The 16299-nt window shown below is 41.5% G+C and overlaps 1 protein-coding gene across 1 annotated transcript; it reads right to left on the reverse strand.

Annotated features, from left to right (window-relative positions):
* Positions 1 to 21: 21 nt before the first annotated feature.
* irak1 (interleukin-1 receptor-associated kinase 1) lies at positions 22 to 14946 on the reverse strand. The gene is made up of 15 exons (XM_085444356.1): positions 14607 to 14946; positions 10617 to 10784; positions 8874 to 9020; positions 8712 to 8785; positions 8421 to 8597; positions 6979 to 7043; positions 6691 to 6802; positions 6079 to 6200; positions 5041 to 5245; positions 2950 to 3018; positions 2306 to 2393; positions 2121 to 2215; positions 1219 to 1843; positions 1010 to 1108; positions 22 to 919 (listed from the first exon to the last, which is right to left on the reverse strand). The coding sequence occupies exons 1-15, from the start codon at positions 14716 to 14718 to the stop codon at positions 840 to 842; spliced, it is 2238 nt and encodes a 745-aa protein (XP_085300482.1). The 5' UTR covers positions 14719 to 14946; the 3' UTR covers positions 22 to 839.
* Positions 14947 to 16299: the final 1353 nt, after the last annotated feature.

Below are 16299 nucleotides of genomic sequence, written 5' to 3' on the forward strand. Positions count from 1 at the left end.
AAATTTAAGCCAGTTTTTGAAGAAGTTAGTAAAAAAGGTCCAATGTTAAAATGCCCAATTTTACAAGAAATAGAAGACACAAACATGTTTAGAGGCTGCTCCAAATCAAAAATGTTGTCATCTGATTATATTTTCTCTGTGCTTCAGTTTTGGTGACTGAAAATTTAATATTGTATTTCACAGGTAGCATTGTCTCAGTGTTCCACCTGTACAGTGTATAGATGGAGTTTTCCATCAAAGCCAGATAGCAGTACCTGATAACATTTCACCCTCCTGTCCACATATGACATCTTCTGGCTCCGCCGATAATAAGATTACAGCTTCAAAATGCAGAACTTGTGAGATCGCAGTGGCTACGTTCTGATGTTATCTTTGTCTTGCTCCTTGAACAACAACAGCCATCAATCAGATGCAGGTTTTTGTTGGCACTCAATAACATAAAACATCGTCTCAAACTCTGCGGCATTCAAAGCATATAGCATGTACTCTGTTTTCAGAATTTTATAACACAATTACAAATATTAAAATATTTCCATGTGAATTTTAAAATTATTACAGACTAATGAATAAATAATTTCAGTTGGATGAAAACAACAGGAATGTTGCGTTACGCTGACATGGGCATCACTTGGTTTGAACCCAGTGATGTTTTTTGGTAAATGCACAGCTGGAGAAATCTATGAAACCCAGATTCACCAGCAGTCTGAAATGTGACACACCAGCAGCTCCACCATCCAGCAGTTTTTTCTGTAACATTAGTGATGATGAAATCCACAGCTGCACTCCAGAAACTGTCCATCTTTGGTCCTCTACTTTGTGTCCATAATAGATAACCGCAGTCACTTGTGTTTAGTGGGAAGATAATCCAGCTCATCGCTCTCCTCTGGTCCTCTGATGTCCCCAGAACTCTTCTCTTCATCTGATCAGACACAGGAGAAACACAATGAGTGAACCAAAAACAAACAAAACCAACAGGTATCATAAAAACTCCTGAGTGTGGTTTACATACAGATGTTTTCAGATGACAGCAGCTCAGGAGTACGAATCCTTCCTTCCTCGTACTGAGTTTTCTTCTCCAGGAGTCGCTGTTTGCTGGAATTTATCTGAACTGAACAAACAGGAAATGGCTCTAGTTTCAGTTTCAGAAAAGTTTAGGACAGGTGTTCAATAATGTCTGAAGAAACTAAGGTGTGGTCCTTTAATGAGTTGCTCACATACTTGAAGGCTCTGGAGATGTTGACTTCAGGGACCCTGCAGGAGAGAAGCCGTAGAGCCTTGCAGTTGCATCTGCCGTGGTTTGCCCTCTAGTCTCTGGTCCTGCTGGGGCCCCTCTCAGTGCTCCGGGTGCTATACTCAAACTGGTGCTATTGGGCTGGGGAGGGAAATTGTACTGGTCCTCAGTGGGCACCGAAGGCTGGTTGCACTCAACCTCTGTGAGCCTAGCTGGACTGCGATACTGGGCTTTGGTGGAAGGAGATAAAAACCTGCAGCTGGTCCCGTTTGATCTCAGCTGAGAGCGAAGGTCGTACTGGGAGAATCCTCGACTCTCGTCGGTTTCACATGGACCAGCGAATGAACAGGAAGACACAGGAGGGAAAATGGATGACGGGGGAAGAGATGATGATGAGTGAAGTGGGTCAGGAGTGGCGAGGGTGAACAAAGAGGGAGAGGAAGAAAATTTGGTTGACTGTGACACTTGGTAGGTATCCTCCAGTGGTCCCAGTTTACTCAGCTCTTTGGAAAGCTGTTGTATATTAGAGTCCAGAGAGCGGGGAGGTCTGGGGAAGGACTGGTAGGGAGGCTCCCTCACCATTTTATATACGTCCTCAAGAGATGCACACACCTATGAAAAAACAAAACAACACACTGAGGTGAAAAACAGGAGGATCCAAACAGGAGCCCTGAGGAACTCCAGAGTGCTCTAAGCAGCAGTCACAGAAGTCCAGATTAAATTAAATTGCACCACAACCAGTCTGAACTGACAGGATATGCATCTGAAGAAGTCTGCAACCACTGAAACTACATCTGAGGAGGTCTGGAGAGACTGAAACTACATCTGACAAAGTCCAGATTAACAAAACTGTTTAAGAGGAAACCAAGTGAGTGTGGCTGGCTCTTACATCTTTCATTACCGGTCTCTTCCTCCTGAGTTTTGCCAGACACCTGCAGGCCAGATCCGCCAGTTGCAGGCTACCAGTAAGCTCAGCAGTACCCCCTGCAACGAAAGTGAACACAACAGGTAACAGGAAGGACATGGAGCAGGCACAACAAGGACAGGGACTGTGGTCTTAGCTCAAACACTGACCTGAAATCAGCCGTTTGTCAAGATGCTTCCTCCAAACTGCTTCAGTTGAGCCACCCGGACCTTCCTTGATGTCCTCCACCAGGTCCTTCTGCAAACCAGAATCAAAACCAGGGTAAGCCCGACTCAAACAGACCAGGTTACCGGCAAGGAAACACACCAGCCGGGTTTGGAAGGATTCTGCCATTTTCCAAAGCTTCAGATTCATCCATCCATCCATTCGCTTCCGCTTATCCTTTTTCAGGGTCGCTGGAGCCTATCCCAGCTGTCATAGGGCGAGAGGCGGGGTACACCCTGGACAGGTCGCCAGTCTGTTGCAGGGCCTACTCACAGGGACAGACAACCATTCACACTCACATTCACTCGCACATTCACACCTAGTGGCAATTTGGATTATCCAATTAACCTATCCCCACAAGCTGCATGTCTTTGGACGGTGGGAGGAAGCCGGAGTACCCGGAGAGAACCCACGCAAACACGGGGAGAACATGCAAACTCCACACAGAAAGACCCCGGCCTGATGGTGGAATTGAACTCAGGACCTTCTTGCTGTGCGGCAACAGTGCTCACGACCGTGCCACCGCGCTGTTCAGATTCAAAACAACCCAATATGCAAATCAACTGTGTGAGCAGGTGTGTGCTATTACCAGGTATCTGTCTCGACCCATCCCATCTTTCTCCAGAGCTCGACGTCCAGTCAGCACCTCGAGCAGCACCTGAAACACACACACGGATGTGTGGACACACACACACGCACCATTTTCAGACACTTGCTGTGTTTCTCTTCTGTTTTCTGGTCTCAGAATAAAAATGTTCAGTTTCACATCAGTTCCTAAAACAGGATATTTCCTGTTGCCAACTCTATAACTTACCTACAACTAACGAAGATGTTTCTCTAACTAATAGATGGTTGTAACTTATTTTATAAACAAAACCACCTACAAATTATTATGTTTATGATATTTTTTATGGTTTAATGGCTGATGTTTTAGTGTATTTAATTATGCTTTTCAAACGTATTTATGGAAAAGCTTGAAGCTTAGGGTGCAAATTATGCTTTACAGTATACTAGTATTACAGATCAAACGATAACGCCGTCATACTTGAAGTCTTTCTGTTTCCAGGTACTTTTTTTTTTTTTTTTTTTTAACTTCCGTGCTTCGGTTTCAAAATCTACAACTTCTTGTTTACATCTTTTGTGGTGTTTAAAATATTTTCTAGAGGAACAATCAAAATTGAGGCCTGCAGCTGTAAATCTTGCTACTCCTCAACGTTTAGCCATGGTCCACATCGAAGCATCACATCATAGTGATTAGGAATTAACTGCATTAAAAATCAAGTCCTATAATATTAAAAACTAGAGATGGACCGATCCGATATTACGTATCGGTATCGGTCCGATACTGACCTAAATGACTGGATCGGATATCGGAGAAAAATAAAAAATGTAATCCGATCCATTAAATATCACGAAAGCACCTCACAAAACTTGCAACACGCCGTAACTCGCCTCAGAACGTCGGAGCAGTATGCATCACGTGATAGAGCAGCTGTGGCATGTGGGACCTGTCGGTGGTCTGGATAGCATGTGGAGCTTCGCTAGCAACCCGGCATTTCATCTCCGACAAAGTTATCCCCGAGAGAAGTAAAGCAAGTGTGTAAGTCCATCTCTGAATGTTTGTAAAGCATTCCCACGTTAAGCTTAACGAGCGACTGCCTCTCGCTCTCCTGCTGCTACTTCAATCGTGAAACTGCTTAACGATCAGCTGATCGGCTTTTCTGTCGTGAGTCTCTCTTGTTTGTTTTTGGTCCACTTTGCGCCAGAAATGCCGATAGGGCATTAACTGGGAAAAGGGGGCACAAAGACATACTTTTCTTTCTTATTCTCATTTAAAATGTCAAGCTTTTAATAAATAATTATCTGACACCCAAAGTTTTAATTTGATGTAAAATGAATAGAAGTCAATTACTGTATATAGTAACTGTTAAGTCTAATATATATACCCTAGTAAGCTATAGTACTTTTTCCTTTGGGAAGGTACCATCTGTGCAGTCTGCAATTTTGTTGAAGAAAGATGTTGAATCTATTTAATATTTCTTGAAAAATAATTGATTTCTGTGCATTTTTTTTTCACACTGCATCAAATTAAGGTTGATTACGTCGATTAAGCATCATGAGGTGGAGCGTGAGGGGTGGTTCCCTATTTATTTATTTTTGTTGTTGCTGGGAGTTGGAACCCTATTAGTTAGGTTGCTTAATATTTACGCTAAGTACTCTTTAAAATACCAGAATAGGGAGGATGGTGCAGGTCTAAGTTTATTAGATTGATCAGTATTGCTGAACTATGAAATATTTTTTTTGTATACAGGTATAACAGAATAGCTTTAGTGTAGTTGTTGTTTTAAACTTGAGTATGAACTTGCAGACTTGCAAAATGCAGCAAGATATTTTAAAAAACAGTTTTGTTGATTAAAAAACACTATATCGGATTCATATCGGTATCGGCAGATATCCAAATTTATGATATCGGTATCGGACATAAAAAAGTGGTATCGTGCCATCTCTATTAAAAACATACATGTTTCACACAATTTTCCACTGTTGTCATAATAGAAATGGGCCTGTTTCTGTACCAAACTACAAAACGTTATTGGAAAAGCAGAAATATTTTTATAATTAGGACTATATGAATACACAGAGTCCTCCCATACTGCACTGAGGCCCTGCGACATCTCACCACTCCGAAGCTGTAAACGTCCAGTTTGGGTCCCAGCTCTCCGCCTCTCACGTATTCCTCCGGCAGATAAGCCAGCGTTCCTCTCACTGTTGTCGTTTTACCCACGGATGTCGTGCTAGCTGCCGAGGTGCCGGTGGGTACAAACCGAGCCAGACCGAAGTCTGAAAGCTTCGCCGTCATGTGACTGTCCAACAAAATGTTGGAGCTGGAGAGAAACCGATGCACATAAAGAAAAAGAGTTCAGGTTAACACACCAGGTGAAAGCAGAGGCTGTGTTTTTGCCAGTGCGTCGCCATAGTGCAAATACTCGCACTAACAGACTTTTAAAAAACAAAACAAAACAAAAAAAACAACAACAAACACATCACAGATGACTTTTTGACATCACTCAGCCTTATAACCAGGTGGACCACATCAACTGTGATAAATGAGTAAATGTGGCGGTAAATACACTTCATGCAAATCATTTCATTACTTCTTCAACGGAAACTTTATCTTGATGTTTTTTTCCTGTTACCTTTGTATGAACTGTGAAATGAAGGCATGAATTTCAACTGAAACTTTACCCGACGGTCTGCCTACGCTGACGTGTTTTACACACAATTCAGAGGAAAACAAAAATGATGGCGACCTCCAGATAGCAGAAGAGGAAGAAGAGGGGCTTGAATGTGTATGAACAAGCAAGACTGTAGCTCGTAGTTAAAAGTGCTTCGAATGCTCAATGAGAAAAGTGCTATATAGGTACTAGCGCAGCTTCCAATTCAATAACATAAATAAAAATAAATTCATCATCAAGGCTGGAATTTGATAAGGGAATTTATGACCTATAAGCAGAAATAATATTTCTCACTTTCAGATTAGTTACTCATCGTTTCCAGTCATTTCTCTCTTCCTGCTGGAAATAATCCAGTATAGCTTCTGCTTTCTGCACTTTTCAGTGACTCATGTCAAATAAAAGACTGTAATACAGCTGTTCACTTTGATCTATTTAACACATGGATTCATAAATACACTGAAGAGCTCCAGGGTGAAGATCACCTTTTCACGTCTCCGTGGATCAGCAGCTTTTCGCCTTCAGGGGGGCAGTGGAGAAACTGCAGAGCTTCTGATGCGTCTTTAACAACACTGACTCTCTGAGGCCACGAGAGCACCGCACACTCCTGAAACACACACACGGAAATAAACACCCCTCCGAAACAAATAAACATTTGTAAATTATGTAGTGTGCGGGGTTTTCCCCAAGCACTGAAACTTGGGTGCAGGACTGAGTGTTTTTACAGAGCATCATGGAGAATGCACATGAAGAGGTAAAGGTGATTAATAAACACTTAAGAGCTACCATCATTATTTAACAAGCCTTTCATATTTATAATCACTTCCCATCAGTGGATCTTATTTATTTGTATATCACAATCTTTTATTCACATCTACTTGGAGCAACAGATGAAGGCCGATACACTGGGTGTATCAGGTTTCAGTGTTGCCAGCTTTCTTTCGGTAATATTGCAATAATATTGCGATAATGGCAAAAGCCAACACTGAAAAGACCCAGCAATGACCACCTATGACACCCAGAAAGCACCCGAGTCCTGGGAAAACCTGTGAAAACCCTGGAGTTATCTGAGCCGTGTGCATCTGTGTATGTGTTACGTTGTGCAGCTGGTCCTCCAGAGATCTGTTTTCCATGTAGCTGTAAATCAGACACAATGACCCTCCTCCGTCACTGAACCCTAAAAGATCCACAATGTTGCGATGTCTGAATCTGAGGAGGACACACACACACACACACACACACACACACACACACACACACACACACACACACACACACACACACACACACACACACACACACACACACACACACACACACACACACACGTGACTTTAATCAGAACAGATGAAATCTGCTGTATCTCACTGAGGAACTTCACCCACCTTGACAGTTGCTCCACTTCAGTCTGGAAGCTCTTCTTCAGCAGAGCCCAGTCCAGCAGCCCGTCCTGTCAAAAACAGCAGCAATTCTGACCAATCACAATCTACTTCCTGGCAGTAAAATGGACCAATGAGAAGGCTTTTTCAGACAGTGAGCGGTCGACCCCTCTCTAATTATCAGTCGATGTTTTTCTTTTAACTTTTCTAAAAAGAGCCAAAAGACTCTTTCAGACTAATTTTGTCTCCGTTTCCATGGCGGCAAAAACCTCGAAAATGACAGTTGTTTTTAAAAATCTGTCTGTGACAAAACCATAGACTGTACGTTAAAGATGTTGGCAGCTACCGTGACAGCACCCATTGGATTGTGAAGTCCGTTGAACCCTCGAGATGAGCCATTTTGCTGACACCATGTTGCTGTTTTGATACAGGATGTGCACACTCACCGTCACACACATGTTGATGAGCAATGAGCATTTCCTGGAAAATCCTCTCTCACACTTAGAATGACCCAAATTTACAAAATGGACTGAATTTTTCATTAAGTGTGACTGAAACGAGAAGCTGAGATGATAACATCAGCAGTAAAGTGTCGACTATGGTCCTGACAGAGCGCCGTCTTCCCACAGACTCACTTTAGGACCTCTACGATGGCTTCACTTTTTAGACCCAGAAGCTAAAATTGAAGCTCATATTTTGTGTGGAGACGGGCTTTAGAAGGGAACCACCCAACCTGACCACCATCGCAGGACTTCCAGGTCGCTCTAAAACGTCAACCAAATGTACAAGTTACCTAAACTGGCCTTCTAACAGCCAGCAGGGGGAGACTCTTCTGCTCTGTGACCTTTCGTCTTAACATTTTTGACTCAGTCACTAGTTCCAGGTCAGACTGAATAAAACATGAAGATCATTTTGTAAAATAAAGAATCAAAAAATACTCTAATTGGCTAACAACTACTCACTCATTAAAACGATTAGCTAGAGGTGTCGTCATGGGGACTTGACTAACCAATGGCAAATGGCCTGGAGGCTACATTCATCTTTTATAGGGTCCGTAGCTGTGACAAGCCAAAACAAAAGCCTGCACAGCCTTTTTGATCTATTTCCAACTTTTGTGTTGCTTAAACTTCATTGTTCATGGCCTGCAGGTGGCGACTCCTCTGGTTACATAAAGACTTAAAGGGCCCTTTCCTCAAAATAAAAGTGTGCAACACCATTTCTGACTTTTTTGTATTTCATCTCATTTCCTTTTATTTCTTTGGTGCCCGACAGTTTTAACTTTCTAGCTCGAGCGCAGAAATAATCAGACGGTTGGGATCGTGCATACATTTACTCGAACTGCAGCGTAAACTGTAAGCAGAGTTTTTCTGTACCAGTCCTGTTGCTGCCTGAAAACCGCTCGCTGTCTGAAAACTCCTCAAGACTGAACTGCATTGTGATTGGCTGACCTCTTTGAATTTCTTGACGGCGCACTTCATGTCCTTCAGAGTCGCTCTGTACACGACTCCAAACCCCCCCTCCCCTATCTGCAGGCAGGGGGAGAACCCATTTGTCCCAGCATACACCTCTTCATATGACAGGCGCATCACTGCGATGCTGCTGCTCACCGCCACCATCACCTGGGGCTGGGGGATGACATCACCACCATCATCGTGCTTTGTTGTAGTGATGTATTTGTATTGATTGTTGAACAAACCTTGTGTAATGTGTGTGCAAGTATGCGCGTGTGAGAGAGAGACCTGGTGACGTTGTTGCACTTCAGAGCGCAGGCCCGGGGGGGGCGATGCAGGTCTGGGTAATGGACCTCCTATTCCTTTATTTACAGAATAAAGTAGTGACATCATCAGCGTCACAGAACAAGCCGACTGGACATACGTAAATGTCTGTTTATGCTGTGTTACCTGAGCCCAGTCTACAGGTGTCCTGCATAGGCGTGGCCCAAGGCTTTTTGGGAGGGGGGACAAACTGAGAGTCAGAAAAAGGAGATGAAGAAGGAAGATGACGAGCAGGAGCAGGAACATAGGAGTAAAGGTCCAGACTTCTCACCCCTGCAGACAGAGAGACAGAATGAGAAAAAGTCAGTCCTATACAAAAGGTTCTACTGAAAACGTGGACTTCAGGCACGTTGCACTAACGTATAGTGATGAAGTGTTTTAGGAGAATATGATCAAACCAATATGCGTACAGGGAGGGGTACAGCACTGAGGATGCTGTGCTAAGTGTCACTCTTTTAATAAGCAAGCATTCAGAAGATTCAAAAGCTTATGATCAGATTCCATCTGCTGATTCTAGTTCTGCATTTGACTGTTCGTCCACACCCGCAGCTCCAAAAACTCTTAAGTTTAGAAATGCCTTAATTATAAATTGGTTTTTATCCCTTTTGTCAAGCCGGTCACAACAAGTTAAACAATTCAATCTCCGTGAGTTCCCCTCTCCTTTTCACCTTGTATACTACTGGCTGTTGAGGTAACTGGACTAATTATGGGGTTATCAAATTCTCATCAAAGAATTTGATAACCCCGTTATTGTTATTATAATATATCCTACATGCAGGTGACCGCCCGTCTTTATCCCACAGGGATATCAGTGATTTCAAAGTGTGATGTAACTGTGATCATCTCATTTTGAATAGTGATAAAACTGAAAGAAAAAAAAAGGGTATATGTGCACACGACCCAGTGGCAATTGATGTCTGTACAATAGAGCACATATAAGTACTTGAGTATCTATATGGACAAATTCTTTAATCATGAAGAATACGTTGATTTTTAAATGTGAAAAATTAGCTCAAAGACTCCACTGTGTTTGTAGACTCAGGCTGTTTGAAGTGAGCTCTGTGGTTATGGGTATTTTTTTGTAATTCAGTACTTGAAAGTTTGATTAGATATGAGATGACAGCCTGGTTTGGCTCGCTTACAGCAAATTCAGAGTCTAAGATTGAGAAACTGATAAAAACTTCCATGAAAGGCAAAGGAAACAAAGAGAAACAGTTTCTCATGTCGAAATGAGGAAACAGTTGTTCATCAGACTCATAATTGATTCATTTTTGGTGCTGGTTTTATTGTGCGAATGCTGCTTTGTTTAGCACTGTTTGTCCAAGATTAATATCTAATGTGGTATGACTACACAAAGATAAGAGGCAAGTTTATTCTTATCTTTGCATAGTCTTGCAGAAACATGAAAACAAACAATAGCGTAAAGACGTTTTTATATCGTCATCCGATATATATCGTTATATCGAGCAGCCCTAACAGGCAGCATATTCAAGATGAAGTGATAACTAAAGGACAACAACTCTGCGCAAACCCAACAACTTAAAAAAAACATTTACAAAACAAAGCACCATATGTTGGTTGTGATCAGCTGTAAACACCTACAGCATATATCTGTGAAATCCAACACATTTTAAAACCTTATTTTCCTTTTTAAAAGACACTTGGGAACAAATATATTTAAGAATTTTTAATATATGGTCTTTTTTTTTTCTAGATGCAGGTGTAAATAATTCTTTATTGACTCCTATTCATCGAGGGCCATCTCACAAGCACCGCGGCTGAACTGCAGCCAGTTTGTGCACCGTGGCATTAACATTAATATACTATCCCTCGGGGTCAAAGGTCATGAGTGTTTGGAGGTAAACTCACAGTTCAAGATGACATCACGGGGGCGTAACAGCTGCAGATCCTCCAGCAGGTCGATCAGCTCTCCGACTTGAACGTTCCTGTTCGAGCATTTGACCATCACCCAGTGGGTCCGCCTTTCCTGCCTCTCAGCCAATCGCACGTCGTTCTGATCCATCAGCATCCCCGAGGCTGTGAGACAGAAACAGTACAATCAAAAACTGCAGAAATATGAAGTAAACTGATTTTACAGACACTCAGACTTCAGAGGACAAAAACTAGCTCGCTATAAACAATCACAGATATAAAATGCAATAATATAAAAACAGCACAAACAGAACATGTGAAATATTAAAACCTAAAGTTTAAACAGCATTTGGTTGAATCCGAACAGAGAATTTCCTCGTACACGTCACAGTTCATCATTCTGCTAAAAACTAGTGACCCGGCTTCACTGGTAGCCATACACAATCGTACCATAACATGTTTAACAGATGTTTTCATGGAACCTCAGATCTGGCCTTCTTGTTCTTGAGTGTAACCAGTGGTTTGTGTACAAGAAAGGCATCCCTTTACTGTAGACTTTGACAACGATACATCGACCTAACACAGGATGTTTCTGACTCTGTAAGATGCTGTGAAGATCTTCTGAACCAAGGAGATAACTCTGTGATTTTCTTGGTTCAGAGATAATTTTGTGACACTTTAGCGGTCCTCTGTGATCTTTCAGGCCTTCTGGTGTTGCCAGTGCATCCATTCTGTTATGCCGATTGCTGTCTCTCTAACAGCTTTATTTGTGTTTGTCAGCCTAATAATGCTTCCCTCATTAATATCAACACCTCTTTGTGCCTCTTTTTGAGAGTTAATGCAAATTTCAACGCTCTGAATCAACTCCAGATCTCTTATCGTCTTAGTTTGTCATGAAATAACAAAGGAACGAGCCTCCCTTAGCCAAGACATGGCCTCCAAGTTAATTGTCCAATCACTTTTGAGCCTCTAAAACTGTGCATGATGCTGCATTCCAGATACCTCTGAATCCAGATGTCGGAACTTGGAAATTAGGGCGTTCCAGAAGAAATGAGGAAAAAGAAGATTTGTTTTGGTTCTTCGCAAAGTAGAGACATTCAGGAATCACTAGCGTGCACCTATGGTATCAATTTGAAAATCCTAGATGACTTCCTTCTGAAAATCATCTGAATGCAATGATTAAAGAAAACTTGACCTCTGGCCTTGACCTTGAGGTCACTGAGATTCAAGCTCGTCTAAGATTGTTAGTAGATGGACTTATGGTATCAATTAGAAAACCCTACATTGCCTTGTTCTCAAGTTAACGTTATCATAAACTTGGGTGTCCACGCCACCCGCCTGGTCGGGGCAATGACAATTCCCATCAGCCTTTTATGGATGATCTGATATCCTCGTGTCGGTGTTGTTCCCACATCATCATAATAAATGTTGTTCCAGGTTCAACATTGCAAGTGACCAATCACATAGTTGTGACGTCCCCCTTTTGTGCCTTTGAAAAATACCGCCTTAAAAAAAATCTACTTCACTTGAGAGAAGAGAAACCGCTTCTGTCCGCCGATCCAGGAACTTGAATTCTTTGAATTTCAGGATTCTTTTCTTTAATAAACGGTAAACATTATACATATTGTCCTTACAGAAGCGGTTTCTCTTCTCGCAAGTGAAGTAGATTTTTTGAAGGCGTTTGTTTTTTGAGGTCGCGGATGACGTCAGGAGAAGGTGATTGGTCACTTGCATAGTTGAACCTGGAACAACATTATTTATGATGACGAGGGAACAACACCAACACGAGGATATCAGATCGTCCGCCTTTTACGGCTGAGGGGTAAAAATGGCTGTAACTCCTTGAAAGCTAGCGCAGTTCTTTTTTAAAAGCGCTCGAATTAAAGCTGAAAGTCTGCACCAGAATCACATCTTGATGATTGTACACTACCACGGTGAAATTTTAAAACAGAGGCGAGAACACAAAAATACAGAAAAAAAAATTACTCCAAATACTTATGTAACCTCACATACTGTATGTTGAGGCATGTGATCTTATTTGTCTTATTCAGCGTGCAACATTTGCCCCTTTTTTTTTTAACATCTTTATCTGTTGGTTAACACTTGTGACTCGTGCTTCATCTGCAGTGTTGCATTAGAGTTCGTCTGAAAGATTTCAAGGACATAATCAACGCACGTGCTGTCCACCACAAACCACAACTCCATCACCTGATGTGGGTGGGATACACAACAACTGGGCCCGATGCTTTTCAGTTTGGAAAAAAAAAAATGACCAGAGTTTACCACAAGGAGGAAGTGCAAAAAACCCAACATAGACCAAAGGAGCAAACAGGAAAAAGCACGGGCGATGGCAATTTATTGTTCTAACAACTGGTTTCATTTCATTTCAAAGAAGTGCTTGTTCTGCCGTCTCCACAGCAGGGCAAAAATGAAATTACCAGCAACAGCAAAAAATATGAGCTAGAACAGCCCACATTAGTGGTACTTTGTCTCTCTTTTTTGACAGCTACAACAAGCCAACCTTCACGGTTAAAACAAAAAAACGAGTATCAAAAACTGATTTTCCTTAGGGGCGAGCGTGGCTCAAGAGTTGGCAGCTCATCTTGTAATCGGAAGGTTGCCGGTTCGAGCCCCAGCTCGGACTCGGTCGTTCTGTCCTTGGGCAAGACACTTCACCCGTTGCCTACTGGTGGTGGTCAGAGGGCCCGGTGGCGCCAGTGTCCGGCAGCCTCGCCTCTGTCAGTGCGCCCCAGGGTGGCTGTGGCTACAATGTAGCTGCCATCACCAGTGTGTGAATGGGTGGATGACTGAACGTGTAAAGCGCTTTAGGGTCCTTAGGGACTAAATAAAACGCTATACAAATACAGGCCATTTACCATTTTAAACTTTGTGGCTTATATTGACCAGGATAAGGCGCGATGTCTCGGGGATCACTGTGAGGGTGATGCAAATTGGAACTGATGGTGATATCAGAGAAAAGGTGCAGGTGGCCAAAACACTAAAGGTGAGGCTTCAAAATAACATCACAATGCCTGGCTCCATCATCTGTATACAGTTTCTGAGCCCTACATCTAAATCTTTTTTAAATCATCTTTTCTCCCAACTCTAACTGCTCCAGTATTTCTTTTCAGTGTTCCACTTTGACAGCTGTGAATGTTCTCTAATGCTTAAATTTTACTTTGTCGTTTTTCTGTAAAACTTCTATTTCAGTAGAAGAGAAGCTGCCAGAGGTCTTCCTCCCCACCATCACCAAATGCTGCTTATACAATGTAAAACTTTAAAAGTGTATTTCATTCGAAGAAAACTTAAGATTTTCAAGTCACCTGAGCTCAATATAGTACACCAACATAACAGAGCTCTACCTAATTTTTAGTCAAATAAAACCCGCACAACCTTAGTTAAGAGAGTTTACAGTAAAACTGAAAACTTCTGGATTTTTTGAGAAACCTCAAACTGTTTCTAATCACATTTCATTATGCGTCAGAACACACAGGCATTTCAGTTTCTGTCACATTCTTGTGCTCCGTATTTACTCAATATTAACCAAGAGCACTTACAGATAACGTCTACCAGAGACTTCCTCAAAACAGCCACCGGTGAATTTATCTATATTTAGGCTAACTGTAGTCAAAATGTGACCTAATATCGGAAGAAAACTGTACCTGATTTAATCTCAGTTGACACTCACGCTAAAGCAATCTTTTATTAATAGTATTATATATTTTACAACTTTGTGGAAATAGTTGGGACAGGTAAGCCTGTACCTGAGGGCAGACTGAGAAGGATGGATCACAGCTGAGGCTCTCACAGCTTGTTTAATTCTCATTTTCTGTAGTGATTTCACATGGCAGCAGTTAAAGTTGTTACACAGAATAAACACGCTAGAGTTTATTTTGGAGTCCACCCAATTAACGGTGGACTCCACCGTCCCTCCTACCCCAAGCTGCTGGCCTTTAGCTCTCAGTCAAAGTTCGGGTTCTGACTCACCAAAGCGGGTCCAGTCCTGGTTTGACAGCCCGTCCATGATGCGGCAGAACTCACAGTCAACGGAGGCGGGCAGGTTGTAGTACAATACGGCCCTCGGGTCTCCTCCCGACATCTTTACCTAACTCCTACAAGTTAGTCCACGCTGAAGCTAATAGGCTAACCGATGACAGCGGCCACCGCGGGGAACTCTGGGTGGTCTGTAGGGTATCAGATTCACACAAGGACCTGGATCACATCAGAACCGCCCGGAACGAACCTGTTCAATCACTTCAAAAACTCTCTCAAACTACAGGTTTGAGTCTTTCAGCGCTTCCGCCTAAAACAAGCTAGCTGCTTCCGCTCCGTACTACCGAAATAAAAGCCCAAATAAATGCACTGTTTTAAAACTTTTTTTCTTCACTTTTTACTTCTTTTTTTTTTAACAAATGTTTTACCTCGTGAGCCACATACACCCCCATTTGATCACAAGTGGACCACACCAGTGAAATTCCCCTTTCTGACAGTTTAAATCAGTTTAATTACACATTTAATCCTCGAGATGTCTTAGGACCGGACCGACAGATAAAAGGACATCTCAGGTTTTCTACATGATAAAGAAAAGCTGTCGTGGTAAATGAAAAAAATCTGTCAGCATGACTCCGAGTTTAAATTGTAAGACATAAAGATATAAAATGTAAAATGACTGGAAAAAAAGTTTTGGTAGTTTATCGACTATCCTGATATTATAAAAGAGAAAGCTTTTTGCAGAAAATGGTACAAATTTGGCAAAATTGTGCATCCTTTGTAACAAACAGACATTTCTGTAGTAGTAAAAACAGCAACATCTCTTATCACTCTAATTTTTTACCTATTACCTAATTAGTTTGGTTAAGCATAAATGGCCATGGGAGAGGTCTTTATCTGTGGAAAATACAGCTGTAAAACGTAGAAAAATGCAGTTAACAGTCCGAAATTTATTCCTTCACATTTTCAAAAGCTGCCCAGTGGGGCCAGATTGGAGTCTTTGCTTGGCCAAATTTCCAATTTATTTATTTTGTTTATATGTATTATTTTTTATTTATGAAGCCCAGTAAAAATTCAGTAAAAAAATAATATAAATTCTTTGTTTGGGGGGTTAATGATAATTACTCAAGCATAAAATGTACTTTTTGATTATTAAATCACCAAAAATAACCAGGAAATCCAAATATTACTCTTCTCTATACCATGATTTGTAACAGTGTATTACATCAGATCGGTCATTCTTACATGCAAAGTGTCAGCTTCTCCACTGTGACCGTTTCCTGGTTAAATATAATTTCCTGCATGACAAACTCCAGATTGTTGTTGTTTTTTGTTTTAACTATCAGTCAGAAAATAGGATATTATTAGAACTAGAGCTGCTTGATTTAAACCACAGTTATTTTGGTCAGTGCTGAGATTGCTGTGATGGAATCCAAATACAAACAGAGTTTTGAAAACATGTAGATGTATTATGGTTATAAAATGTCCTTTTCACATTGCAATTAATGTTTCCTGCAATGCATTGAGCTATGTCACCTGAAAGACACACTTTATTGTAATATATTAAGAGATTTCATCATATTTTAACTTATTTTATATTAATTTTTATGCTTACCACATTTTATACTTGTTTTACATCCTGCAGGACTGATGTGTGTAAAGACCTCGTATGACTTTCATTTCACTACAG

The sequence above is a fragment of the Copadichromis virginalis genome, linkage group LG20 (assembly GCF_057382275.1).
Source record: "Copadichromis virginalis isolate Kocher_CV1m ecotype Utaka linkage group LG20, C_Virginalis_male_GT1.1, whole genome shotgun sequence".
Classification (NCBI taxonomy): Eukaryota; Metazoa; Chordata; class Actinopteri; order Cichliformes; family Cichlidae; genus Copadichromis; species Copadichromis virginalis.

Bases quoted from the DNA above. Each gene is read 5' to 3' on its own strand.
- irak1 (XM_085444356.1), bottom strand. From the start codon at position 14,718: ATGTCGGGAGGAGACCCGAGGGCCGTATTGTACTACAACCTGCCCGCC. The intron at 8,786-8,873 runs GTAACACAGCAT...CTGTAAATAAAG, and splicing joins CACCTGTAGACTGGGCTCAG to GAATAGGAGGTCCATTACCC. The intron at 3,019-5,040 runs GTGAGATGTCGC...TGTGTGTTTCAG, and splicing joins ACGTTTACAGCTTCGGAGTG to GTGCTGCTCGAGGTGCTGAC.